We start from the raw sequence: 26,521 nt of genomic DNA, 5'->3' as shown, positions 1-26,521 counted from the left end.
CCTAATCAAGTCCAATCAGTATAATCAAACACAGCTGGACTCAAATGAAGGTGTAGAACCATCTCAAGGATGATCAGAAGAAGTGGACAGCACCTGAGTTAAATATGAGTTTCACAGCAAAGGGTCTGAATACTTAGGACCATGTGATATTTCAGTTTTTCTTTTTTAATAAATCTGCAAAAATGTCAACAATTCTGTGTTTTTCCGTCAATATGGTGTGCTGTGTGTACATTAATGAGGGAAAAAAATGAACTTAAATGATTTTAGCAAATGGCTGCAATATAACAAAGAGTGAAAAATTTAAGGGGGTCTGAATACTTTCCGTACCCACTGTATTCCTCATCTGTATCTGTATGTAGTGGTGTCTAAGCCAGCATCACTGTTAGGACCTGCTTTGTACATACCATTCTTGTTCACTTTCTAGCACTCATATAATTCCTTCTTTTTGAAGCGCACAACTGCTTTGGTGGCTTTTTCCCCCCAAAGACTGACTATAGTGTAAGCTCTTACTATACTAGTTACTTGCTATATATTTTTATAAAATAGAAGTAGAAAGTAGAAATGGCAGTAGTATGCTTTTGTGAATTCAGCCAGTGTTTCGAGTCTGAACGAGACTCGGAGTAGCACTGAATGAATTCATGAGCGAATTGTGACGTCATTTGTGAATAAGAATGAAATGTAAGGGGGCATGTTATTTATTCAGTTCAGCAAGTAAAGCAATTTTGTTCATCAAGGAGAGATAAATGGTTAATTTAAAGAATCTGATGTGCTTTCAGTGGTGTTTTGGACTTTTTATATTGTGACCCAGTTTTTTTTTTTTTTTCTTTTTTTTCTTTTTTTAAGAAACCAGTTGAGAACCACTGCTTTACATGATACTCGTCTTCAATCTATGATAATCTTCAATCCTTAAATGATTTTCGTCAATCACTTTTCATGACTCTGCGGCAAGTAAACCTACCCTGAATATATGCATAGCAATGCTTTGAGAGTGTTCACTGGCGATATTTAAAAAAAAATGAACTCAAATCTGAACATTGTGCAACAGTGAAGATAAAGTTTCCTACATTTTCCTGACAAGTTGCTCTGTGCCTGAACTTGTTGACCATTTTTGTTGAGGTTGGTTTTGATCAGCTTTTATAACGATCACTTGATTGACATTTATTCAACAATACTCTGCTGAAAAGATCAACATGAATTTCTCCGCTGGTTTATGGTGGTTGACTAGCTGTGATCTTTTCCAATAGGATAAACCTTTTATTTCCCCTTGCAGGAAGTTGGATTTGTTGGTGGGGGCTCCTCTGTTCATGGACCGTGGCTCAGATGGGAAACTGAGGGAGGTGGGTCAGGTCTATGTCTACCTAGGAAAAGGTGGCTTCACCTTCAACAGTGCCATCAAACTCACGGGCTCTGAGATCTATGCTCGGTATGGAAGCTCAATCTGCAGTGTGGGAGACCTCAACATGGACGGATATAATGGTACTTTTTTGACTTCTCAATTTATTCTTTGTATTTGTGTGCTATACTCTTAGGAGCCCGCACTCGCTTGCATCATAGATAGACAGACAGACAGTACATACATAGTCATTTGTGGACGTGGTCATAAGCTGTTGTCACCATCTTCCGTGCCTCATTGTTCAACAGTAATCATGACTCATGAGCTGTTTGAGCAATGGCTGTACTAGCATATAAAAAAAACAATACTGCCCATGGTTGTTACTCAATAACCAGACTGATTTTATGTTTAATCCCTCTGTATTTTCTCAGATGTGGCTATTGCTGCCCCATATGGTGGGCAGTTCCACCGCGGCCTGGTATACATCCATAACGGGCGTCCCACAGGGCCGAGTCCTGTGGCCTCTCAAGTTCTAGAAGGAACATGGGCGTCTGCTTCCATGCCTTCAAGCTTTGGTTACGCCATGCACGGAGGCACAGATGTTGATCAGAACGGATACCCTGGTGAGATTTCAACACTCAATCCTGTTTTACATATTCACACAAATTTTGAAATTTTCACAACTGATTAGATCCTGTCACCTAAATAAATTCAAAGTTACTTTCTCTCTCTGACTCTTCTCATTCTCTTTCTTTCACTCTCTGTCCTCTTGTAGACCTGATTGTTGGAGTGTTTGGAGCTGACAAAGCCGTTCTGTACAGGTACAGTATGCTTATTCTGCACTTTGAAATCACACGTGCGTTTGATAGAATTTTATGATCAGGACGGATAAGCTATTGCAGGTGGTCTCATTTAATTCAGCAGCATTTAATTTGCTTTATGTGCAAGTAGTGAAAGCAATTAGAGCCTGTATTAAAAGAAAATCACAGTGAAACATTTCCCATCATCTATATTTGTACATGGAAGACCAACAGACATTGACTGACACTTTATTACACATAAGCCATAATGTACAGTCAGCTGGTCACTGTTGCAAAATAAGCTCTGAGTAATGATAAACAGTGCAATCATACTCTGACAATGTTGCAATGTTATAACTTCCTTCCCAGTCCACCCAGATCATTAATACATACTAAGCTTGAAAAATGGGTGATTCAAAACCCATCACAGTATTGATATCAATGCTTCTTTAGTATTTCGCAGCTTGACCTGCCCTAATGAATAGGTATGTTAATTAGGCAGTAATTTATATGCAGTGAGAATAGCCAATCATAACAGGTCCATTTACATATAGAATTCTTTAAGGCACAGCAACAAAAATAGCCTGTTTAAGTCATGTAAAACTAAACTAAAATGATCATGTAAAACTAAATTACAATGTTTTCATGATTTTTCTGTGATTGTCTACCATCTTACACTAAAAGGAGCCTTTCTAAAATGGCAGATAGGGCTGGGCTGTATGACACTATACTCTATATTGTTACCACAGTATAAAATGTCTATCGTTGGAGATCCTTAATGGCAGACTGATGATACTTGCTTGTTTTGTGTTGTTAGGGCTCGTCCCGTCATCAGTGTGAATGCCACACTGGATATCAGCCCACAGATTTTGAACCCTGAAGACAAAAGCTGCACCCTGTCAGGAACAACCACCACAGTTTCCTGGTGAGTCAAGGTTCTTTCATCAAACAATTTCAACCAAACAGCCATCATAGCCATTTAGATGCAAAATGTTTTATTTCAAAATTGCCAAATAAAAGTGCATTCAAATCTTTGTAACATTCACTTTGTTGAATCATATTACATCACCTGCAAAAAAGAGAATTAACACAATTCTACTCTAATTCTTTCCCTTAGCTTCACTGTGAAATACTGTCTAAAAGCAAATGGCAAGGGAGCGCCGTCTTCCCTTCGTAAGTACTTATTTCTTTATATATGCACATTATTGAAACATATAATATTCAGGGCAATGGAACCTATTATTGCAAGTAGCAGAAGCACATGGCAGCTGTAAACCGAGTCCTGCTGTTGCGGTGTGTGTTATGAGCATCGCTGCGGGGGGAAACTCAAGCTCGAAGTGTCAGGCATCAGTGTGTTTGGAGCCGGACATACGGTGCAGAGCCGTTAAAAAGCCAAGCGTCCGGTGCTCACAAAGCCTTCACATGGATCTCACAGTCTGGGGTGTAATGGCTACCAGACCTGCAGCCCACTGTTCAGAGACCACAGACCATGATACCAATTCATTATTTCTCTGCGCGCTTTGAAGTTCTCCTATGCTCTGGTTGAGCTAATGGCTGCCGTTATGCAATCTTAAGGTGCGGATGTGTACGGTGCAAGGTCTGCCATAAATGGATCTGCTGATTACAGTTGAAAAAAAACGAACTGTGTGTCAGTTGTTTTGATTTGTAAGTATAGAGTAGGTATATACACTACTGTTCAAAAGTTTGGGGTCAGTAAGATTTTTTTTAAATTTTTTATATTACCTTATTCAGCAAGGACACATTAAATTGATCAAAAAAAGACCGTAAAGACATTTATAATGCTTATAACACTTAAAGATTTCAACTTAATGCTGTTCTTTTGAACTTTCTATTCATCAAATAGTAGGGCTGTTCAATGTTTAATCATGATTGTGTCCAAAATAAAAGTCTGTGTTTACGTAATATATGTGTGTGTTCTGTGTATGACTAATATGTATATATAAATACACACACATACATGTATATATTTAAGAAATATATAATATAATATATAATATAATTATAATATTTATAATATCATTGTTAAAGTTAGTTAATAGTTATTGCCCCTAAACTGTTGAATAGCCTTCCGCTGTGTTAGAACTGCTCAAACACTTTCTGATTTTAAATCTAAGCTAAAAACTCACATGGCTTTTAATGTGTCATAGAGATTAATATAATCTCCAGTATTGTTTTTTTTTTTTTTTTTATATGTTATATTTTTATCAATGTAAAGCACTTTGGTCAACTTTCAGTTGTTTTAAACTGCTCTAGAAATAAATCTGACAAGGCATGTCTTATGTCATTAAAGAGGTATGGTTCACCCAAATAAAAATCGCCATTATTTACTCATCCTCATGATGTTCCAAACCTTTATGACTTTGTTTTGTGGAAATGTCTCAGGGTTTCTCATACAATGCAATCAGTGGGGTCCAATATTTTTTTGTTTCTTCAAACGAAAGAATTTTTATTTTGGGGTGACTAGCTCTTCAAAGAAGGATTTTTTTGAGTTTTAAAAATATATTTTCAAATGCGTAATATAAGTCAAATGCTCATTTGTTGCCTTTAAGTTCAGCTGTGTTTATGTATCTGTACTTGTGTCTAAAAGGCCCTAATGAAACTCCATAAGGGTTGATCCAAGAACCATAACTATTGCATCTTTTGAGCACGGCCGTTAACCCCAGGTTATTTCAGGCAGACTAAACCAGAGTTTAAAACAGCTGAATGCTTTCAGAGATTCAAGGGTATCGAAGCATTTATGGGTATTAGGGTTGAGTGCTTGTGTTCTAAACAGTTTTATGTTTGAGCTCTTTAAAGCAGGATAAATTCTGATTGGCTGTCAATGTTTTTATTGTTCATCAGCTGGAAAAAATCATTCTGATTGATTCCAACAATATTGTTCCTCTGCTCAGTTACTTTATCGTTATGGTAATAGTTATCATCCTTGGTGTGAACAGGCCTTTCCATCTGAATTGATTTCTTTTTTATTATTACTATTTGTGTTTCTCTAACTGATTGAAATGAAAAAGGGACCTGACTGACCTGGAAAACCCTTTCATTCACAGATTTCCAAGTGGATCTGACCCTGGACCGCCTTAAACACAAGGGAGCCATCAAACGGGTGCTGTTCCTCCACAACAAGATGTCTCATTATTCAAAGAACATGACCGTCTCCAACAGCCAGGCACCAGCCTGCGAAGAACTTCAGGCTTATTTAATAGTGAGTGAATCCATTCACATTTATGCATTGACAGATGTTTTTATCCGAAGCGTCTTGCAGTGCAGGCAAGGTATATATTTTATAGGAAATCAAACCCATGGTGTTCCTAACGTCATGTTCTACCAATTGAGATACAGGAACACAGAGAATCCCTATGTGACTCTTTCCTCACTTCTGCTGAAGCTGGGCTGTGAAAAGTTTAGTGTAGTTTTGCTTTTCTTGGCCAGCTGAAGAAGTGCTGATGCCTTTATGTCATCAAATATGTGTTTGCACTGCGTTTAAAGCTGTGGTGGCAGATAGCCCAGATGTTTGGCATTGGAATATGCCGTTATTTTGTTTTCAAAAAGGAACAATGTGTTACATAGCTAAAGAAGGATTTGACCTGGAAAGCCAAAGCTCTCTTTTCTGGACATAAAAGAGCATGTTGTAGAGCTTGTAAGCTGGACTGAAATTCCCCAGCCTTGAGCTCATTGACATAGAGGCCCCATTTCTTTCTCCATCCACTTTTGGCTCTCTACCTCTCTCTCTCTCTCTCTCTCTCTCTCTCTCTCTCTCTCTCTCAACAGGATGACTCAGAATTCAGGGATAAGATCACACCCATCTCTGTTTTTATGGAGTACAGCCTGGATTACAAAACAGCAGCCGATAAGACCGGCCTGTTGCCCATCCTTGACCAATCTACACCTACAAATGTCACCAAGCAGGTACAACAGTTTCCCATACTACACTTCTAGTGTACTACATATACACTATTGTTCAAAAGTTAGGGGTCAGTAAGATTTTTTTTTTAGGTTTTTGAAAGTACAGTAAAAATAGCAATATTGTGAAATATTATTACAATTTAAAATAATGGTTTTCTATTTAAATATATTATTCCTGTATATTATTTCCAGTCTTCAGTGTCACTGTAATATGCTGATTTGGTGCTCAAGAAACATTTCATTATTATTATTATTATTTTCATTAATATTTATCTTTAGCGTTTATGGGTATTAGGGTTGAGTGCTTGAGTTCTAAACAGTTTTATGTTTGAGCTCTTTAAAGCAGGATAAATTCTGATTGGCTGTCAATGTTTTTATTGTTCATCAGCTGGAAAAAAATCATTCTGATTGATTCCAACGATATTGTTCCTCTGCTCAGTTACTTGAATATTTGAATGATTTCTCAAGAAACATTTCATTATTATTATTATTATTATTATTATTATTATTATTATCAATGTTAAAACAGTTAATATTTTGGTGGAAACCACAATACATTTTTTCAGGATTCTTTGGTGAATGGAATGTTCAAAAGAACCGTGTTTATTTGAAATAGAAATCTTTTGTAACATTATAAATGCTTTTATATCATTAAATCTATTACTTTTGATCAATGGTAATGAATCCTTGCTAAATAAAAGTATTAATTTCTTTAAAAAAAAATCTTACTGACTTTTTTGAATGGTGTTTGCTCAATGGATGGGGTTGTGGGGGGAGATGCATGTTTCATATATTCCAGAAAGATCTCATTGTCTGTAGGAAAGGATGATGGTAGAATAGATGAATGTAAATGTATAGAGTGTAAATGGCTGCCATGGTTAAGGTAATGATTAATGGCTTTCAGGCTTTTAACAACATTGTTATTTATCTTTTATACTAGCAGGGTTCCCACAGACATGGGCAAACTGAAAATAGAAGGGAATTTTACAATGGTGTTTTCTAAGTTTGGAAAAGATGATGAAAATCTTATTATGGAGTCAGTTTTTTTTTAAGCTGTGCTATAAAATATTTATTTTCATTTTGAGAAAGCTGTAAATTTGAGTCACTTCTTTTCAAGAAATTGGTGGATTTCAATTTGATTTAAATGACCTAATGAATTTCGTCTAAAGAACCCAAGTGAATTGATTTGAGGTATTTTAGTTTTTTTTTTTTTTTTTTTCTCTCTCTTCTCCAGTTATCATAAATGACTGTAAAACCATGGAAACTCATTGGGTAAAAAGTGTGGGAACCCTGAACTAGACGTTACATTGTGCAGCAGCCACTCAAAAGATAAAATCTTCCACTAACCAAAGACTTGCATGCATGAGTCCTTAAACAATCAACATTAAATAGCATTGGATAAGAATAGAAACTGTCTTTAATATTCCATAATCCCTTGTGATTTTCCAGGCCCACATACTCCTGGATTGTGGCGAAGACAATATTTGCAAGCCAGACTTAAAACTGTCTGTTGTGAGGTGAGTCATTGCTTCATCTAAGCCATAAATTCCACTGTGTTGTCTGGCGGCGTAGAGCTGGAGATTAACTCTGTGTACATTTGATGTTGTTTTGTGCTCCAGTGACCAGAAAGAGATCTACATAGGTGACGATAACCCCCTGACCCTAGAGGTCACAGCAGAGAATGGAGGAGAGGGTGCTTATGAGGCCGACCTTATTGTCACTCTACCATCTCAGGCAGATTTCATTGGGGTCGTGCGTAACAGTGAGGTGAGCAGTGGCCTCTCTATACATGATAAAGTGCACTGTCCTCCCTACTGTGACCTTATGTAAAGAGACAACCAATGTTGTATTAAAAAGGCTGTTTTAAAGGGATTTAATAACAAGTTCAACTCCATGGGCAGTATCTGTGACATGCTGTTGGTTACTCGCCGCTCTAACTGTAAACACAAGCAAAAGTTGTTTGGATTAGTTTGGACGGCAGTCAGATCACTTAAAGGAAGATCTACGAATGCTTTAACAATAACACATAAAGCATTGCCTTATTGAGACCATTTAGTGTTATTTAAACTTTGGGACAAGTTGAAATTACGTTGACATATTTGATTATTGATTCATTATTTTCTCTTTTTTTAATTAATACTTCTATTCAGTAAGTATGCATTAAATTGATCAAAAGTGACAGTAAAGACATTTATAATGTTATAAAAGTTGTCTGTTTCAAATAAATAGTGTTCCTTTGAAATGTCTTTTCATAAAAAAAATCCTGAAAAAAGTGTACAAGTTTCCACAAAAATCACAACAGTTTTCAACATTGATAATAATAAAAAAAATGTTTCACCAAATCAGCATATTTGAATGATTTCTGAAGCATGCTGAAAATGATGCTGAGCTTTTCCATCACAGAAATAAATTACATTTTAAAATATATTCAAATAGAAAACAATTCTTTTAAATTTTAATAATATTTTCACAATATTACTGTTTTACTATTTTTTTTAATCAAATGCAGCCTGGGTGAGAGATTTCTTTCAAAAACATGAAACATGACCCCAAACTTTTGAGTTTGTGTATAGTAAAGATAGTCAAGATAGTTTTGAGGGTTCATCTGTTATTTATGTGTCTCAGACATTGTCTAGACTGTCCTGTGCGTTCAAGAAAGAGAATCAGACCAGAGTGGTGGTGTGTGATCTTGGGAACCCAATGAAAGGAGGAACTAAGGTGACTAACAGCCTTTCTGAGCTAAAATATCTGCATATTTATTTGTACCAAACATTATTTTATTTTATTTTTATTATATCGTTGCACACTGTAACATATAAATTTGCCATTTTATTTCATTTGAAGTTTTTCTGTAAAATTGTGTTCTGTAGATAATAGCAGGCTTGCGCTTCAGTGTGCACCAGCTCTCCGAACAGGACACAGAAGTCAAGTTTGACTTGCAGATACAGAGGTATTTCAATTAATGCTTGCTATTACAATAGTATAGTTGATAGAGAATCTTTGCTTTGTCCAATACTAATTAAAAAGGTTTTGGTGGGCCGTCTGTAACCCAAGGAGGGCCATTAGAAACAAATGTAAAGCAAAGGTTTTCTAAACATACAAGTATTTCCACTTCCTGTCTTTTTTTTATATTTAAATCAATAAAACTTCAAACAGTTTTCGCTAATCCTACAGTTCCCTGCTGACTGCCAGTGACTTTTTTTTTTAACATGTTAATTACAGGGAACTGCTGTCTTTGTCTCTCTGTGAGAACATCCTACTTTGCTTCCTGTCTCTCACTCTTTCTTCACACCCTCACATCTTTATCTTAATGATTTACAATGCATTTTTGAAGTGTAAAGACTAGTCCATTGTAATATTTAATGGATTTTTTGTCTCTAAATGAATGAAATGTCTATTAGTTTTTGAAACAACAGCACCCCCTTCTGCTCAATTGTGAAAGTGAATAAATCCCTTTTGCTTTCAGCTCAAATCAGTTCAATAAAACCAGCAATCTGGTCTCTGTTGTCACAAAGCTTGCTGTGCTGACCAAAGTGGAATTAAGAGGGTATGATTCTTTATATCCTATCTCTGTTACATTTATGTGACTGTTTTTATTTTATGTCAATTTTAAAATCAACATAAAATGCCACACACACACAAAAAAACACATTTTACTTTGAAGCTGAAACAAGTTATTACCATTAGATCAAATATTAAGAAGGCAAATGTTTTATTTCTGAATGACGTGCACAATAGGACCAGGAATGTGTATTTGGAAAGAAAAAAAATTCTGTATGGATGGAATATGAAAAAAATTGACTTGTAATAGACTTCTTCACAATCTTTATTGTGTATTTATCTGCTCTATCCTGTGTAGGGTGTCTGCACCAGAGCAGGTGTTTTTACCCATCGCTAACTGGCAGCCAAAAGACAAGCCTGTTCTGGAGGATGACATTGGACCTCTTGTACAGCACATCTATGAGGTAATAAATGCTGCGAATATTATTGGCCAAAAACATTATACATCTATTAAACTCCTGCAGTGAATAGTTTACGATTTTGTTCCTATCTGCTGTAATCACTGATCTTCCCAGCTAAGGAACAGAGGACCCAGTACATTCAGTAAGGGCATTTTGGATGTGCAGTGGCCCTACAGATTCAACAACGGCTCTCTGCTCTACATCACCAAGTTTGAAGTGGACGGAAACATGAATTGCAGCTCAAACAGGGAGCTCAACCCTCTTAATGTCACTGTATGTATCCCACAATCGATCATTAAAGTAATTTTTTTGATATGTACTGTAATACTGTAGTTAATTAACAGGATCTAAAATCCCACTCCAGAGTTGTATATTACAGGGTTAGTTCATCAAAAAATGAAAATTCTGTCATCCTTCACCCCTCAAGTTGTTCCAAACCTGTATGAATTTCTTCTGCTGAACACAAAAGAAGATATTTTGAAAAATGTTTGGTAACCAAACAGTTGATGGGCCCCATTGACTTCTATGGTATGGAAAAAAACAATTATGGAAGTCATTGGGGTCCATCAACTATTTGTTTACCAACATTCTTCAAAATATCTTCTTTTGTGTTCAGCAGAAGAAAGAAATTCATACAGGTTTTGAAACAACTTGAAGGTGAGTAAATGATGACAGAATTTTCATTTTTGGGTGTGAAGAGACAAAACTTTGTTTGTTCACAAATGGATTGTACTCAGGATCTTGTCTAATATCCAGGGATAAAATTATGCTTTTGCTTTTACCTAGAATCCCAAAATAACTGACAAAAATGAGACCTCTGCCAGTGGAGCAGAGGGGAGGAACAGACACAATGTCCATCGCAGAGACCTGGAGGAAAAACAAGGGGAAGAAAACCTGGAGATTGTGGTATTGTCACAGCTTCAACAGTTGCCGCAGTCTGTGAAGAATTTGCAGCAGTTTTATACTGAATTTAGATGTGTATAATATATATGTATGATAATATATAATATACAGTTCAAAAGTATGGGGTCAGGGTTTTTTTTCAGCAAGGATGCAATAAATTGACAGTAAAGTGACAGTAAAGACATTTATAATGTTACAAAGTATTTCTATTTCAAATAAATACTGTTCTTTTGAACTTCATATTCATCAGAAAATCCTGAAAAAATATTTATTACGGTTTCCACGAAAATATTAAGCAGCACAACTGTTTTCAATATTGATAATCAGAAATATTTCTTGAGCAGAAAATCAGCATATTAGAATGTCACATGATCCTTCAGAAATCACTGAAGACTGCCATTACAGGAATAAATTACATTTTAAAATATATTCAAATAGAATTTTTTTTGAGATTTTAAATTGTAATAATATTTCACATTATTAATTTTTCACTGTATTTTTTTTAATCAAATGCAGACTAGGTGAGATTTTTTTTTCTTAAAAACATTTAAAAAATCGTACCGACCCCAAACTTTTGAATAGTAGTGTATATTAAAATGTAATTGTGTATTCAACTTTTCTTATGGTTGTTATACCATCAAAACAATTTTGTTTATTTTGTTTCACCCCACTATACATGTGAACCATTGGCACTGTCAGATATGCCATTAAACTGTCCATCACATCAATGTGCATGAATGCAAGTCCAGTTGTCTGTGTGCACCCAACAGGATTGTGGGAATGCAGGGTGTCAGGAGATTAAGTGTTGGGTTGGGCGTCTGGAGAAAGGCCAGAGTGCTATTCTATTTATTTACTACAGACTCGCCGTGAACACATTTCTCAAGGTAAAAACATCCTTCATTTGACTGAAAAATTCCTATTCCTTCCCCCACTGCAAAGCCTTTATGATCTAAAACATCCTGTTTTCATTACACACATGCTAATATATTAAAACAGTGGTGGTTTTCTTTCCTTTTTAGACTGAAAGTCAAAACAAATCATACAATGTTCGATCCGCAGCCTCCTTCAATGTCATAGAGACGCCATATAAAAATTTGCATTCTGAGGTCCCAACCAGCTCAGCGTCGGTAAGTTCCTATCACATTTGTGCACTAAATGTGTGGCGTTTGTTACTGACTGCACTGATCATGACTAAAGGTTGTGTGATGGCAGTGGGACATCAGTGTCATGATCTTGCGTCTCTGTCCTGCAGGCTTCTCTGAAGGTGATCTGGAACTCAGAGACCCCTCCACCTGTCCCAGGATGGGTGGTGGCTCTGGCTGTCCTGGCTGGACTGCTGCTGCTGGCTCTTCTCATCTTTGTCATGTATAAGGTAAACAACTATAAACTTTAGCTAAATAACTTTGACCAATTGATGGCTATCTTGTCACAATCACAACAATCTCTGTGGGGATGACAAACAAATATACACTACCAGTCAAAAGTTTTTGAACGCAACTTCTCTTAGCAACGTAAACTGTTTGTTCTCAGTTGATATTTAAGCAATAAGGTACTCGAGGCTAGTGCTGTATCGTGAATAAGTCACGGCTGAAAGGCGTTGTTAGGCATGACACGAAGCGGAGTTCCTGCATCCCCTTCAGCCCTGAATTATTCACGATACAGCACTAGCCTCGAATACCTTATTGCTTTTAGAAAACGGTTACCACACAATACAAATATTAAAGCCAAAAAATATGTATCAATGCAACTTTCATGAAGTAAACTTTCACTAAAAGCCTTCCTTCCACTGGAAAAAAATAGTCTCTGACCGTGAACAGCAACAGAAGTTTCATTATTACACCATTAGATGGCGGCAAAGACTGTCTTTATGACAGTCAGTCATTAGCGAAGACTTTTATATTGAAAAGACTGAATTGTTGTGAACACAGAACAAGATGCAACTGACAAATGCTTTGACTAGCGCTGTCAGTCACAGGAAAACCCCTTAACTGTTAAAAGGACAAGATAATACATCGGACATTTAAACAGATTTTTTATTATGAACATAGGACTGACCCGAAGGAAAATGCTAAATCTGAATGCAGGTAATAAACTTGCTCACTCGATCTTTTTCTCACAATACTCTTCTACATAATACAGTAAGCTTCACTGAACAATATCAACTGAGAACATACAGTTTACATTGCTAAGGGTGTTGTGTAGTGATACACAGAACCGTTGGGTGAAGCGGTCATAGCAGTGTTTTATCGTGAATAAAACACAGCTATTGACCAATCAGAATCAAAGACAGGAACCTACTGTTTTATAATGTTCATTTAAGCTTACTGTATTATGTAGAACTAGAAGAGTATTGTGAGAAAGAGATTGAGTGAGCGAGTTTATTACCTGCATTCAGATTTAGCATTTTCCTAACAACGCCCTCCAGCCATGACTTATTCACAACACAGCCTCTCGTACCTTATTGCTTTCTATATATATATATATATATATATATATATATATATATATACATACACACACATACATTTCGTATTTTTCATTTTTTTTTAATTTAATGTTTAAAGTTTGATCAGTGGTATTTGTATCAATGCTGAAAGTTTTGGTAGTTTTGAACCATGCATACAGATAGTGGTTGTTTGCTTGGGATGTCTCAACTTGATTTCTCTCCACCTCAGCTGGGCTTCTTTAAACGTGTGCGGCCGCCACATGACGATAGTATTGAAAAAGAGCAGCTTCAGCCTCAGGAGAACGGAGACACAAACACAGAAGCCTGAGATCTTCACCAGTCTCTCACAGTGCTAACACAATAATGCCATCCACAGGAGTGTGCCTGGTCCACAGCAACTCTTTCATCTTTATCAGAAGGTCAGCATTTAAATGCACACAGAGTGTTCATCCAGACTGCCCAGATGAGTGAGATGACTGTTGTCATTTGAATGGTACACAACCATGATGTTCTGGTAATAAGACTAAAGCCCCTTGGCCAGTCCCTTTCCCCTGTGCTCCTATCCTCCTTTAACTGCACTGAGTCTTAAAACAAGATTTGATTTTCAGTTGGGCATAAAGATTAACCATTTAAATCGTAATACATTTCAAATTGTTTACAAGTAACAATAATAAAGGTAATGAACGTTAAATAATATAAAATGAGATCATGATTTTTACATTTTTATTTTGAGGAAAGACATGACGTAGTTTGGTGCATCATTAGATTGCTGGTTCTGCTTCTGTTAGAGAAACATTTATGTTACATTGTTTAGTGGTGCTCAGTTTCTGCTGTTTGGGGGCTTTTCTGCAATACTTTTGGTTCTTATCTGTTTTCTTACAGTTGTTTCAACTGTTGGGATTTGGACTCTTGATTTCTTATTTGGGCGTAAGGTGTATTATTTTGAGAAAATAATCTTATGTTTATCTACTGTAAACACATTTTAGAGCAGGGTTATGTTTGTGCATTTAGAGCATTTGGTTGAATTTGTATTATAAAAAGAGAAAATGATCAACATCTTTGCACAGCTGAGCAATAAAATAGTAGCATTTTTGTATTTTGAAAACTACCGCTTATGAACGGAGCACCTTTATAATGTATTAATTCACCTTTAGTTTTAAAATTCAAAAGTATTTTTTTATAGATTTAACTTTTTTAAAAAGGTACATGTTTGATTAGAACAGAAGAAAAAATGCATTTAGTATGATGCACCCCAAGTAATATTAATTTATCAGAATGAAACAGTTTGATGGTACGGGGAAAAAACTAAATTTGAAAATTTGAAAAAATTGAGGCTGGAATCCTTAGGAGCAATATTGGTCTTTTGAATTTTATATATTAAAAAAGTTATTTGGCTGATGTTAATTTGATTTTATGGTTTAAAGGTTGCTGTTCATAGTTTTTGGTCTTAATTTTTGAAAACAACCCATAACACTGAAAACACCTGGATTTCTTATGTTGCTGTATTATAGTAATGCTGCTGCCCATATGAATTTACCCATATTGGGTTGCAAAATTATGCATTTTAAAAGGATCCAGATTCTATTCTCTTTTGTTTGTAAAGTTTGTAAAAAAAAAAAATAATAATAATAATAGAACATGATCATAGCAACAAAAAATGTATTTTTGAGAATCTACCATGTTTAAAAAAGATAATCACTGACCCTTGACTTTATTTTTGACTTTTCTTTTTTACCCTTGATTTTGTTCAGCAGTATGTCGTTAATGTTTCTGTAATTCAAATAAACACATATACTGATGTAGTTGGATTTTTGTTTTTGTCTTATTTATGAATATAACTGTTACTCATACTTAGCCCTTGACATGAATGTAGTACCTATTTTTTAGTGTGTAAAGTTCTTGTTATCATAACACCATTTTTTAATCTACAGTGATGAACTTGACCTCACAGGATTTCTGTAACTGTTAACACTTATCTGGATGAATAACCTACTGCAGACTTTAAATTCAGGAATAATCATCTTTAGAATCTAAATGCTTCTATAGCTTTTGTCCTCATGTACTCAAAGCAAAGCAGCTGTAAATAAGTTGAAAAATGAAGAAATGTTAAATTGGACTGTGGATTTTAGTATTTATTGTAAAAATGTTTGCATTGTACATGATGTCGCAACTCATTGTACATCTGTCAGTAAGAAGCTGAGATCACTTCCCGGTTCATACTCCGTGGTTTGCTTCCCTCTGAGAAAGAAATCAATCATTTTACTTGCTGTGCCCATTTTATGTTTCATGTGCATAAGCAGGAGTCTCTACATTACCTCTGGAATAGTCGTGCTTTGGTGGACCCAAGTAAGGTGGCTTTGTTTCCCTCCACTAAGAGCATTGAGCCTTCCCGAAGACCCTGCCATCAACAGCATATGGTGTGTGTTATGCTGCTGCTGGACTAACAACTGATATGAGAATACACAAAAGTTTGGGGTCTTTTTTTTTTTTTTTGTTTTGTGAATTAAATTCATATTTGTATTTTTTTAATTGGTCAAAAGTGACAGAAAAGACATGTATAATGTTACAAAAAGATTTCTATTTAAAAAAGGGTGTTCTTTTGAACTTTCTATTCATTGAAGAATCCTGAAAAAATGTACCATGGGTTCCACAAAATAATTAAGCAGCTGTTTTCAACATTAATAATACATGTTTCTTGAGTGGCAAATCAGCATATCAGAATGATTTCCGAAGGATCATGTGACACTGAAGACTGGAGTAATGATGCTGAAAATTCAGCTTTGCCAACACAGGAATAAATTACATTTTAAAATATATTACAATAGAAAACAGTTATTTTACATTGTAATATTTCACAATATTACTGCATATGGAAAAAAAACAAAAACAAAAAAACAATGCAGCAAAATCTAACCGACCCCAAACTTTTGAACAGTAGTGCATGTTAACTTGACATACCAGCACACATGGTGTGTCCGGCTCCTCGTGGTACTGGGTGATTCTCTGTTCACGTGTTTCCTGTAAAATGCACAGTCAAATCTATGTTCATGAAGCCTAAAAGATCTACCTTAAAAGTTTGGTTTATTTATTATATTTTATATATTCATATTATATTTATTATAGATAGTGTTTTATCTCATGGCAATCAATTTCAGCACAATACAGCATGCTTTTTAGATTTTTATAAGAGAAAAAAGATATCTGCTTATCAAGTATCTACAGCATCTGTACGTACCCCCATATGTCTGCTGTTGGGATCAGGATCCAGATAGTGAGGGTTAATATTGAAGGGCACTAAACCAATGGCAGCAAAAGTGGGTGGATAGACGATGGGCATGTCATTGGTGGTGTTGATGCTGATGGTGGAGACGTTGGTGCCTGCACTTGATCCCATGTAAGGTATTCCATCCTGTGAGATCAAAACCACACCATTACTGTTACAGGTAATTGTAGTATATTTCAGATTTTGATTAAACAAGACACTAATTCACCTGTAAAACTCTCTTCCTAATCTCAGTTACCAGCTTGTTGTCATAGAGAGCTTTCAGCAGGCGGAACGTGTTGCCGCCACCTAATGGACACAAAAACAGCCATTATGTCTTTCTGAATACATTATTAAATTGGATGAATAATGGAGAAGCATTCACAGAAATGATTACAGTGTAGTAGAAACCATATTGAAAATCTGCTAATTTAAAGCTTTAGGATTTTGAAAAATGTTGATAAAAAACTAAGGTTTTGCACACAATTTCTGGTTCACTGATTAAATGTAAGCAAATTAGTGACATTGATCATGCAAAGGTCTTTAAAGAAACCATAAGACGACACATCTATATATATATATACTTAGTTTTGTATCATATTTAGACATATTTAAGTATATTACTTTATTTATATTAAATCCTTCATACCAATGAATATTCCTTCAGCTTTCCTAACAGCATCCACAGGGTCTGGTGTCTCATGGACACTGTCCACTTCATAGCCTGAAAACAGAAAGGAAGAGCAGAGAAGAGAAGAAGGGCAATGTGGCAGTGACTGTGTGCTCAGCATACTTATGTTCAAATCAATAAAGACACAAACCCAATGTCTTGAACTTGTCTCTGGCAGTCTTGGTATAGGCATCTCGATCATGCAGTGCATACGGGACAAACAGGATCCTCTTTACATCCCTGTTGAACAAATAACAGTTATTTACACTGTTATTAACGGGGTTCAATGTAGGTCAATGTTTTTGGAATTTGATTCCAAAAACACAAACGGTGTCTTATACAACTCCTTATACAAACACGTTTAGAAATGCCATAATTGGTGTTTATGCCCAGAGAATGGACTTGTACTTTGCACTTATCCAGCAACAAGTCTGCATACAGATATAAAATCAGGAAACTACATCAGAATATTAATATAAGTTAAAGGGCTTTATTGACTGTATTGCAACAATATTCTTAGGACTGTAGCATTCCTAAATTTTTATTTCTACATTCCTGGTTAAGCTGCAGGCAACTTACTTTCCAAAAAAGTCTTGGATGTTCTGCTGACAGTGCTGAAGATATCCTCCTCCATGAAGTGTAGAGTTAGATACCAGCAGAAGTCTTCTCTTCATGATTTTCCTCAAATGTGCTGCCCTAAGATATGTGGAAGTTGATCAGAGGACAGACAGCTCAGCAGTCAGCACGTGACCAGCGCTTTTTTCTGCTTACACCAAAGACTTTGCTTACACCACATATTCTTAGATAAGTGTGGTCGTAATCTTCAATACATTACCTTTGGTCAGAAAGTATATCACTCTGATTATTCCACAAATGATAAACATTCACAGGAACAAGCCTTGATAAGAAACGTTATACTGGAATCATGTGATTAAAGTAAAACGTTACAAAATCACTTTAAAGCAAAGGCAGATCAGAAACTAAAGAAATTTTACTGATTACAATTTTACGGACCTATGTTTTTTTTTTTTTGTTTTTTTTTTTTATGTTTAATCTTTTTATTTGTATTTATTTTTTGTAGTTACTCAGGCATTGTTTTCAAAATAAAAGCCCGTTAGCTGCCCTTAGATTAAAGAGCGCGCCAATGAACAGTTTTTTATTAAAATATTTATTTTCTTTTTATATCTATAGGGCTATATGAATCATCATATTAAAATTGTGGCCTCTGTTCATTTAGATGAAAACTTAATATTTTATTTTTGCTACTTCTCAAATGTCTATGTATAGATTAGTCTGAAAATAAACCCTTTAAGTAATTATTGTGTGAAAGTGATTTATATCATAAAAAAAACAGTCCCTTGTGTAATTTCCACCATAACAAACATTCTTAACATCTAATTAAGTTTTATCAAACTGTATTTGGTTATCGAAAAGACAGTGTCTTGTTGAAGAGCTTGAGATTAAATATGATAGGTCAATATAATTTCTGAACAAAATAGTTTAGATTTATTTTACAATCAAGCTGTAATTTTGTCAAATTTTGCAAAACGTGGGTAGGATGTGTAAAACGCTAGCTATGCAGTAAACATTAGCAAGGAGTCTGATTAAATAATCTATTTTAAAAATGTTTTGAAAAAGTTCTCTCTCTCTAAAAGTCCATAGAGCCGAAGCTGTAATGCTTTTATTTTGTCGAGTATTCTCAGACATCCAACAGTGTTGCCAAATCCGCGGTTTTAAGTTGTTGCCGTGGGTAAAAATGTTTTCCGCGGGTTGATTTCCACCGCCATACGTACGATTTCGGCGCTCCAACACCCCAGGCGTACAAATTGATTGGAGAATTCGGCCGTCCGATGGAGAAAAGCGCACGGGGATATATCTTTGGGCTACTTTTGACTGGCCACTGGACTACGTTTGTTGCACAGACCTGGCAACCCTGTTGGAGTATCACGTGTGAGTGCGTTGAGTCTCACAGAAGCGGCAATCACTACTAAACTCACTGACTTTACCCTGGTTAGCTGAACATAACCGATCAAACTGAAATGGATAACACTAGTCTAAATAGTTTAATCCTGAAACTACACGACATCCAAGCCGTCAAGTTCGGGACTTTTAAGCTTAAAAGTGGACTCACTTCGCCAATCTATTTTGATCTTAGAGTAATAGTGTCCCATCCAGCGTTGATGAACGAGGTAAACACGTGCTCACTTTGAGTAATGATAATGTATTTTCCTACCAAAAATATTTTAGAAAACAAGTCCTTCAAATCCTTCTTTGGATGTCTTTCGCTGATCATATGTTAATATCAAATGTTAATCATATTTGTTTGTGATCAGGTGGCAAACCTTCTTCATAAGCGTGCTGAGGATGCAGGAGTTCAGTTTGACAGTGTGTGTGGTGTCCCTTACACAGCTCTTCCTCTGGCCACAATCATCTGCTCTACCAAACAATACCCCATGCTTATTCGACGAAAGGAGGCGAAGGACTATGGTATAATAGTGCAAATTTAACTCCGCTCCATCAGTAATATATTTATCTATCTCTCCCCCAAAACTGTTTAGACACTGAAGACACACTTGAAGAAATGTGTTTAGTAGTAATATATCAAACCAAGCACCATTTATTAAAAAAAAAAAAAAAATTAAAGGAGTACAATCATAAAACAATCCTCAAATATGTTTGTTAGGTATTAAGTATAAAGCAGTAGATTTGATGTTCACAACAAGAACTGGTAGAAACACAATGCAAGTTGCTTTGCATAAAAGCATCTGCCAAATGCATAAATGTAAAATTAATACAAAATTGATTTTAGACTTTCTGGTTGACAACGTGGAATACTATGTGGTTAAATTGTGCCTTTAGTGTCCAAATAGTTCTTAAGTTGTCTCTATTATTCAAAAAATAATTTTTACAAATAGTGTATTTATATATTTCATGGTACGATTTGCAGTGTCAGTCTGTATTAAAAATTCATAAAAAAATGACAAATCTTTAAAAATATATATATATATATCAATAACTGAAATAAACTAAATGTTGTTTTATATACATATATATGTATGTGTGTATATATATATATATATATATATATATATATATATATGTATGTGTGTGTGTGTGTAATGTTATAAACGGTTTGTTGCAAAGGCAGCACATCAGCACAGCTCATTTTCATTTAGTTTAAATTGATGTACTACAATATAAAATATAATAATCTGTATATTTGTTGTTGTTGTTTACAATTAGTTTTTAAACTAAAGGTTGGACGCGATATAGTGTTTCTTACAACTTACCAAAGATCCAGTAAACCATGGATACTGACATACAGCGAGGAATCGTGTTTCCTGACATTTATATGTGCCTGATTTCGACGCCGGGGAAATACATAAAGCAAATTTGCCTGTGAACTCTTTATATAAATACAATGTAGGTAGGTCTAAATCCGGGTGATCACTTATATCAATGATATATATATCGTCATATCATCTAGCCTTAAAACTTGCATAGTTGTTGTCAGTGTTTATTTAAAAACATCCAATCATACAGAATATAAGATGGTAAATATTTAATTGATGAGTTGTCAGTACAATATATAACAATACAATATATAGGATATGATTTTACCTCAAAATTCAAAATATTGACACAAAATGATAACTGCAAATCCATGTGTATACTTGTATATTGCTGGTGTGACAATAAAGCTTTCTTGAATAGCATTATTTTGTTTATCTTAATGATACTAAAATAATACTGATCTGTATTGACTTGTATATTGAAATCCCCCAGGAACAAAATGTATCATCGAGGGAACCATCCACCCTGGTGACAGATGCCTAATAGTAGAGGATGTAGTGACCAGTGGCAGCAGTGTTCTAGAAACCGCTGAGGTACTTGAGAATGAAGGCCTGAAGATCACAGATGCCGTTGTGTTAATGGACAGAGAGCAGGGAGGCAGTGCCAGGCTAGCTGACCGTGGCATCACTCTACATTCAGTCATTTCTGTCTCCAGACTTCTGGACGTGCTACTTAAAGCTGGCCGAATAGACAGGGCCACTTCTGAGAACGTTGAGAGATTTGTTCAAGAAAATAACACCTACGTACCAGCAAAGAAGAATGGATGCTCAGCTCCTAAAAAGAGCTGTAAGGAGCTCAGCTATGGGGCTCGTGCTGGGTTGCCAGACACTCACCCCCTCGCTGCCCGTCTGCTGAAGATCATGGAGGACAAGAAGAGCAATCTGTGCGTGTCTGCAGATGTGACTCGTTCTGAGGAGCTTCTGGAGATCGCTGTGACTTTGGGGCCACTGATTTGCGTGTTAAAGACTCATGTGGACATCTTGCAGGACTTCACTGCAGATGTTGCCAGCAATCTGAAAGAGTTGGCTACAAAGCACAACTTCCTGATTTTTGAGGATCGCAAGTTTGCAGACATTGGGAACACAGTCAAGCATCAGTATGAGGGTAGGTGTTTGTTTCACATGGTGGTGGAGCTCTTGGAATTGACTAGTCTTAAAACTTTTACCTATAGACCTTATGTGCCCGAGAAACAAGCATGCAGCCATCTTTAGAATTTTGTGTTTGAACTTCCGTTTTGCGGTATAGCTCTGTATATTTCTATGGCATCGCTGTTGAAGAGTAATTAACTGGTTAATTGGATTTACTTACTGTAGAAAGTTACCATGAGCATTGTAATGTCTGAAGCGGATGTCAGTAGACCAGGAAGATTTTAAATCAAGCGGTTCATCCATAAATCCGTAAGATCTTACCTTCATGCTGTGGAAATACAAACCGGAAGACAAAACACAACAAGCGCAGCGTGAAAAGGGGCGGGGCTACACAAGGTCTGTAGTCTGCAGGAGAGATATCCATAGACCAAAGTGTTAGAATTCGATGTTTTTATTTATTTATTTATTTATTTATTATATATACATATGATTAAATTGGATGATTTCCTGGATAAGGTTTGGGTCTTAAAAATATTAATTAATGGGCCTTAAAAAAGTTTTAAATCAAATTAGTAAATAAAAATGTAATTTAAGTTCAGTTAAAATAAATATCTTGGTTTTTAGTTTTTTGCTCTACACAATTAATGTTTGTATATATCCGTATTCTTAAAGGGACAGTTCACCCAAAAATGAACGTTATCTCATCATTTACTCTCACCCTCATGTCGTTCCAAACCTGTATGACTTTCTTTCCTCTGTAGAACAATCTTCATGCAGTAGTTCTCCATGCAAGGACATTTCATAGTGTCAGTATCTGGCAAGATAGTCAAGAAAGGTTTAAAAAAGTAGAAAAATTTACAAAAAAATTTAAAAGTAGACGTTTATTGTAAGCCGTATGTTCAGATTCCTCTTATTGGCCCAGTTTCACAGACAAGGCTTAGATTAAACCATAATTAATTTTTTGTTCAATTAGGACATTTAAGTAGCTTTTAAAAACATGCCTTTGTAAAAACCTCTACTGGTTTGCATCATGAGACAAAACAATGGCTCTGACATATACGATATGTCAGTGCAAGTTGCTTTCAGTTAAAGCAGCTCAAACACGCATTTTAGTCTAGGACTAGCTTAAAAGGTTAGTTCACCCAAAAATGAAAATTCTGTCATTTATTACTCACCCTCATGTCGTTCCACACCCGTAAGACCTTCGTTAATCTTCGGAACACAAATTAAGATATTTTTGTTGAAATCCGATGGCACCGTGAGGCCTACATAGGGAGCAATGACATTTCCTCTCTCAAGATCCATAAAGGTACTAAAAACATATTTAAATCAGTTCATGTGAGTACAGTGGTTCAAAATTAGTATTATAAAGCGATGAGAATATTTTTGGTGCGCCAAAAAAAACACATCATGATTCGACACGCTGATTCATAACGTTCCGAAGCTTCATGAAGCAGTGTTTTGAAATCGGCCATCACTATATAAGTCGTTATTTTGTTTTTTTTGGCGCACCAAAAATATTCTCGTTGCTTTATAATATTAATATTGAACCACTGTACTCACATGAACTGATTTAAATATGTTTTTAGTACATTAATGGATCTTGAGAGAGATCTTGGCTATGCAGGCCTCACTGAGCCATCGGATTTCAACAAAAATATCTTAATTTGTGTTCCGAAGATGAACGAAGGTCTTACGGGTGTGGAACAGCATGAGGGTGAGTAATAAATGACATTATTTTAATTTTTGGGTGAACTAACCCTTTAAGCCTTGTCTGTGAAACCAGGGGATAGTGTTCCACAGGAAAAATAAAGTCATACCGTTCTGGAAGTAAATGACAGAATTTTCTTTTTTGAATGAACAATTTGTATTAATGTTATTTTAATTTCTGCACAAATGTTCTTTAAAGGTGGTCTCTATCGGATCTCCTCATGGGCGCACATCATTAATGCCCACGCATTGCCGGGTCCGGGTGTGCTGCAGGGTCTCGGTGCAGTTGGCAAGCCTCTGGGTCACGGCTGTTTGCTCATTGCTCAGATGAGCTCCCAGGGTTCCCTAGCAACAGGGGATTACACTCAAGCAGTGGTACGTCATCTTCTCTCTGTGAATAACTAGATACGAACACTTCCTCACTTCCAGTAATACTTATTTATTATTTTGAATCAATAATGTTCTTTGATTGCTACAAGAGCTTTAAGGGATAGTTCACCCAAAAATGAAAATTTATTTCATTTACTCACCCTCAAGTTGTTCCAAACCTGTATGAATTTCTTTCTTCCACTGAACACAAAAGAAGATATTTTGAAGAATATGGTTAACCAAACAGTTGATGGACCCCATTGACTTCCATACTATGGAAAAAAATCAATTTAAAGTCGGCATGAAATCGAAGTTGCAGTAGTCTTTAGTTCCCTATTGTGATTGTATATCTGAGTGAAATGGCTTCTCAAACGAAAAAATGTAGGGGAGGACTTTATTTTGTACATCCGGAATTGATCGGATCATTGTGCTTTGCTATTGGTCAATCTCATGTGAGTGACAGGTTGTCTCACCCCTCGCGCCAGTAAACACGTCATCAGAGATGAGATGTCAGTGCTAGAGGGAGGAGAGAAGTTACTTTGATTTAAGATTACAAGAGCACATGAATTAAAAAAAAAAAAAAAATGTCAATTTTGGTTTCATGGTGACTTTAAGGACTTTCTGTTTCATTTATGATTTAAGCCACTTATTTGAGTTGATTGAATGTCTTTTAGGTCAAGATGGCTGACGATCATTCTGATTTTGTGTTTGGATTTATAAGTGGATCAAAGATCAGTGACAAGCCTGGTCTGGTTCACATGACTCCAGGAGTCCAAATGCAGACAGGAGGTAAATTTTACTACTGTATACACATTGTGTTGGCATTAGCTTTCCTGTGTCTCTTAAGACAAAATAAAGGGTTTGTTTAGAGAAGTCCATTTTGTTTTACAGAATCTCAGAAATATTGTCTACACCATACTGTCCACAAGAATGTAGTATTTTGTTTTTATTTGCCTGTTTTTACCAATCAAATACCTGTTGTTTTTAATGTAGTTATCTTTTATTCTCCAGGGGATGGACTTGGACAGCAGTATTCAAGTCCAGAAGATGTGATCTGCACTAAAGGCTCTGATATCATCATTGTGGGACGAGGTATTCTTGCCAGCCCAGATCGGCTCAGAGCTGCAGAAGAATACAGAACGGCAGGCTGGGAGGCATATCTGAAAAGAGACTCCCAGGCCAGCTAACGAAACCCCTCAGGAAAGAGAAAGAAAAATTTGGGGCCAGTCAAATCATGTCTGGTCTTTATAGCTCAATCATTCCATCCACGTTTATGCTAACCTGATTAGATTAGATTATTGCCTCCTTGTTTTTGTACATTTAGTAATAAAATGTTGTTTAAATGTTTAAATACTTAAAGTGTTGTTTAAACATGTCATTCAAATCTCATTTTTTTTAATAATTGTAATAATTTAATGCAACATTGAACAGGGGAGCTTTGATTTATTTTAAAATGGAATGTATTCATGTGATGGCAAAGCTGAATTTTCAGCATCGTTACTCTAGTCTTCAGGGTCACATGATCCTTCAGAAATTATTGTAATATGCTGATTTGCTGCTCAAGAAACTTATTATTGTTATCAATGCTGAAAACAGTTGTGGTGTTAAATAGTTTTGTAAAAGAGGTCATTTTTTCAGGATTCTTTGATGAATAGAAAGCATTTATTTGATATAGAAATCTTTTGTAACATTACAAATGTTTTACAGTCACTTTTGACCAATTTAATGCATCCTAACTGAATAAAAGTATTAATTTCAAAAAAAAAAAAAAAAAAAAAGATCCAAAATGGCAATGGCAGTGTGCCTATACAAAAATTGACTTTCAAAAATAAACCCTGAGAAATGACAAGTAAAAAGTATGACAACTTGCCCCCATTTCTCTTAAAGGGATAGTTCACCCAAAAATGAAAATTCTGTCATCATTTACTCACCCTCAGGTTGTATACATTTTTTTTTTATTTTATTATTATTATTATTATTATTATTATTTTTTATGTTGAACACAAAGGAAGATGTTTTAAAGAATGGGGGATACTGAACAGTTGTGGGGCACCATTGACTTCCATAGTATTTTTTTTTTTCCTACTATGGAAGTCAATGGTGCCCCAAAGCGGCCTGGTTACAACCTTCTTCAAAATATCTTCCTTTGTGAAATTTTTACAGGTTTAGAACAACTTGAGGGTGAGTAAATGATGACAGAATTTTCATTTTTGGCTGAACAATCCCTTTAAAGACGTAAGGTATTAACGCCTTTGTCAAAGCTGAAAATGCATCTCGTGTCAAATCCAGTAGGGGGCAGACGGACACCAGCTGTTTTATGATTGTTTTTTGCCAGTCAAGTGTTTTCATAGCCTAAAAAAGGAAAGTGATTGCACAATAATGTTATAATTGAATGACAACCTGTATCTTTGAAAATATGGCCTTTAAATTTTATTTCGATTAGTCATTTCCCCATTCTTTTCATTGATAAAAACGGTTTAATATCATTAACAGCAGTGATGCTGTAGGCTACCCCATCTAAAACAATTAGCAAAAATATTTACCTAATTCTTGTAATTATAGCTTAATAATCCTAATTTTAGTTTTAAAGAACAAAAGAACAAGTATAATATGCTATTTGTATTTATAAAATTAAATTGTCACTCCGAAGGACTGTTTACAGTGAATGAACAGCAAATTGCTACGGTGATTAAAATGATTGAA

At 35.5% G+C, this 26,521-nt stretch overlaps 3 protein-coding genes across 5 annotated transcripts in view; 2 read left to right on the top strand and 1 right to left on the bottom strand.

Moving 5' to 3' along the window:
• The window catches only part of itgav (integrin, alpha V), a 28,559-nt gene extending 13,392 nt beyond the window's left edge, over positions 1-15,167 (top strand). The window contains exons 12-30 of the mRNA XM_051904623.1: positions 1,271-1,476; positions 1,765-1,956; positions 2,109-2,154; positions 2,951-3,058; positions 3,251-3,306; positions 5,199-5,353; positions 5,920-6,057; positions 7,504-7,571; positions 7,674-7,821; positions 8,680-8,772; positions 8,925-9,004; positions 9,521-9,601; positions 9,914-10,019; positions 10,131-10,289; positions 10,803-10,922; positions 11,690-11,803; positions 11,939-12,046; positions 12,172-12,291; positions 13,595-15,167. Of these exons, the coding sequence (XP_051760583.1) occupies positions 1,271-1,476; positions 1,765-1,956; positions 2,109-2,154; positions 2,951-3,058; positions 3,251-3,306; positions 5,199-5,353; positions 5,920-6,057; positions 7,504-7,571; positions 7,674-7,821; positions 8,680-8,772; positions 8,925-9,004; positions 9,521-9,601; positions 9,914-10,019; positions 10,131-10,289; positions 10,803-10,922; positions 11,690-11,803; positions 11,939-12,046; positions 12,172-12,291; positions 13,595-13,693 (2,197 nt within the window). The 3' untranslated portion in view covers positions 13,694-15,167. The remainder of the gene's footprint in view (positions 1-1,270; positions 1,477-1,764; positions 1,957-2,108; positions 2,155-2,950; positions 3,059-3,250; positions 3,307-5,198; positions 5,354-5,919; positions 6,058-7,503; positions 7,572-7,673; positions 7,822-8,679; positions 8,773-8,924; positions 9,005-9,520; positions 9,602-9,913; positions 10,020-10,130; positions 10,290-10,802; positions 10,923-11,689; positions 11,804-11,938; positions 12,047-12,171; positions 12,292-13,594) is intronic.
• A 309-nt stretch (positions 15,168-15,476) lies between these two features.
• Positions 15,477-18,325, bottom strand: si:dkey-69o16.5 (Alpha-aspartyl dipeptidase-like). 3 transcript variants are annotated; one of them, XM_051904651.1, is made up of 9 exons: positions 18,133-18,325; positions 17,877-17,993; positions 17,449-17,537; positions 17,277-17,351; positions 16,857-16,936; positions 16,601-16,774; positions 16,324-16,383; positions 15,681-15,812; positions 15,477-15,603 (listed from the first exon to the last, which is right to left on the bottom strand). In XM_051904651.1, the coding sequence occupies exons 2-9, from the start codon at positions 17,969-17,971 to the stop codon at positions 15,580-15,582; spliced, it is 729 nt and encodes a 242-aa protein (XP_051760611.1). In that variant the 5' UTR covers positions 17,972-17,993; positions 18,133-18,325; the 3' UTR covers positions 15,477-15,579. The 3 variants fall into 3 exon arrangements, with proteins under 3 accessions (XP_051760611.1, XP_051760609.1, XP_051760612.1); XM_051904649.1 differs by lacking the exon at positions 18,133-18,325 and having other exon boundaries at positions 17,877-18,121; XM_051904652.1 differs by lacking the exon at positions 18,133-18,325 and having other exon boundaries at positions 15,681-15,763; positions 17,877-18,119.
• A 711-nt stretch (positions 18,326-19,036) lies between these two features.
• Positions 19,037-25,171, top strand: umps (uridine monophosphate synthetase). The gene is made up of 6 exons (XM_051904638.1): positions 19,037-19,486; positions 19,631-19,784; positions 21,084-21,755; positions 23,649-23,824; positions 24,493-24,607; positions 24,830-25,171. The coding sequence occupies exons 1-6, from the start codon at positions 19,337-19,339 to the stop codon at positions 25,003-25,005; spliced, it is 1,443 nt and encodes a 480-aa protein (XP_051760598.1). The 5' UTR covers positions 19,037-19,336; the 3' UTR covers positions 25,006-25,171.
• Positions 25,172-26,521: the final 1,350 nt, after the last annotated feature.

Source organism: Ctenopharyngodon idella, chromosome 9, assembly GCF_019924925.1.
Source record: "Ctenopharyngodon idella isolate HZGC_01 chromosome 9, HZGC01, whole genome shotgun sequence".
Lineage (NCBI taxonomy): Eukaryota > Metazoa > Chordata > Actinopteri > Cypriniformes > Xenocyprididae > Ctenopharyngodon > Ctenopharyngodon idella.
This window is presented reverse-complemented; position numbering and strand designations above follow the sequence as displayed.

Excerpts from the sequence above, each read along its gene's own strand:
- si:dkey-69o16.5 (XM_051904651.1), bottom strand. The coding sequence starts at position 17,971 with ATGAAGAGAAGACTTCTGCTGGTATCTAACTCTACACTTCATGGAGGA. Across the intron at positions 17,538-17,876 it reads ATCCAAGACTTTTTTGGAAA|GGATGTAAAGAGGATCCTGT; the intron begins GTAAGTTGCCTG and ends TTTGTTCAACAG. Across the intron at positions 16,937-17,276 it reads AGCTGAAGGAATATTCATTG|GTGGCGGCAACACGTTCCGC; the intron begins GTATGAAGGATT and ends TGTGTCCATTAG.
- umps (XM_051904638.1), top strand. The coding sequence starts at position 19,337 with ATGGATAACACTAGTCTAAATAGTTTAATCCTGAAACTACACGACATC. Across the intron at positions 23,825-24,492 it reads GGGATTACACTCAAGCAGTG|GTCAAGATGGCTGACGATCA; the intron begins GTACGTCATCTT and ends AATGTCTTTTAG. Across the intron at positions 24,608-24,829 it reads AGTCCAAATGCAGACAGGAG|GGGATGGACTTGGACAGCAG; the intron begins GTAAATTTTACT and ends TTTATTCTCCAG.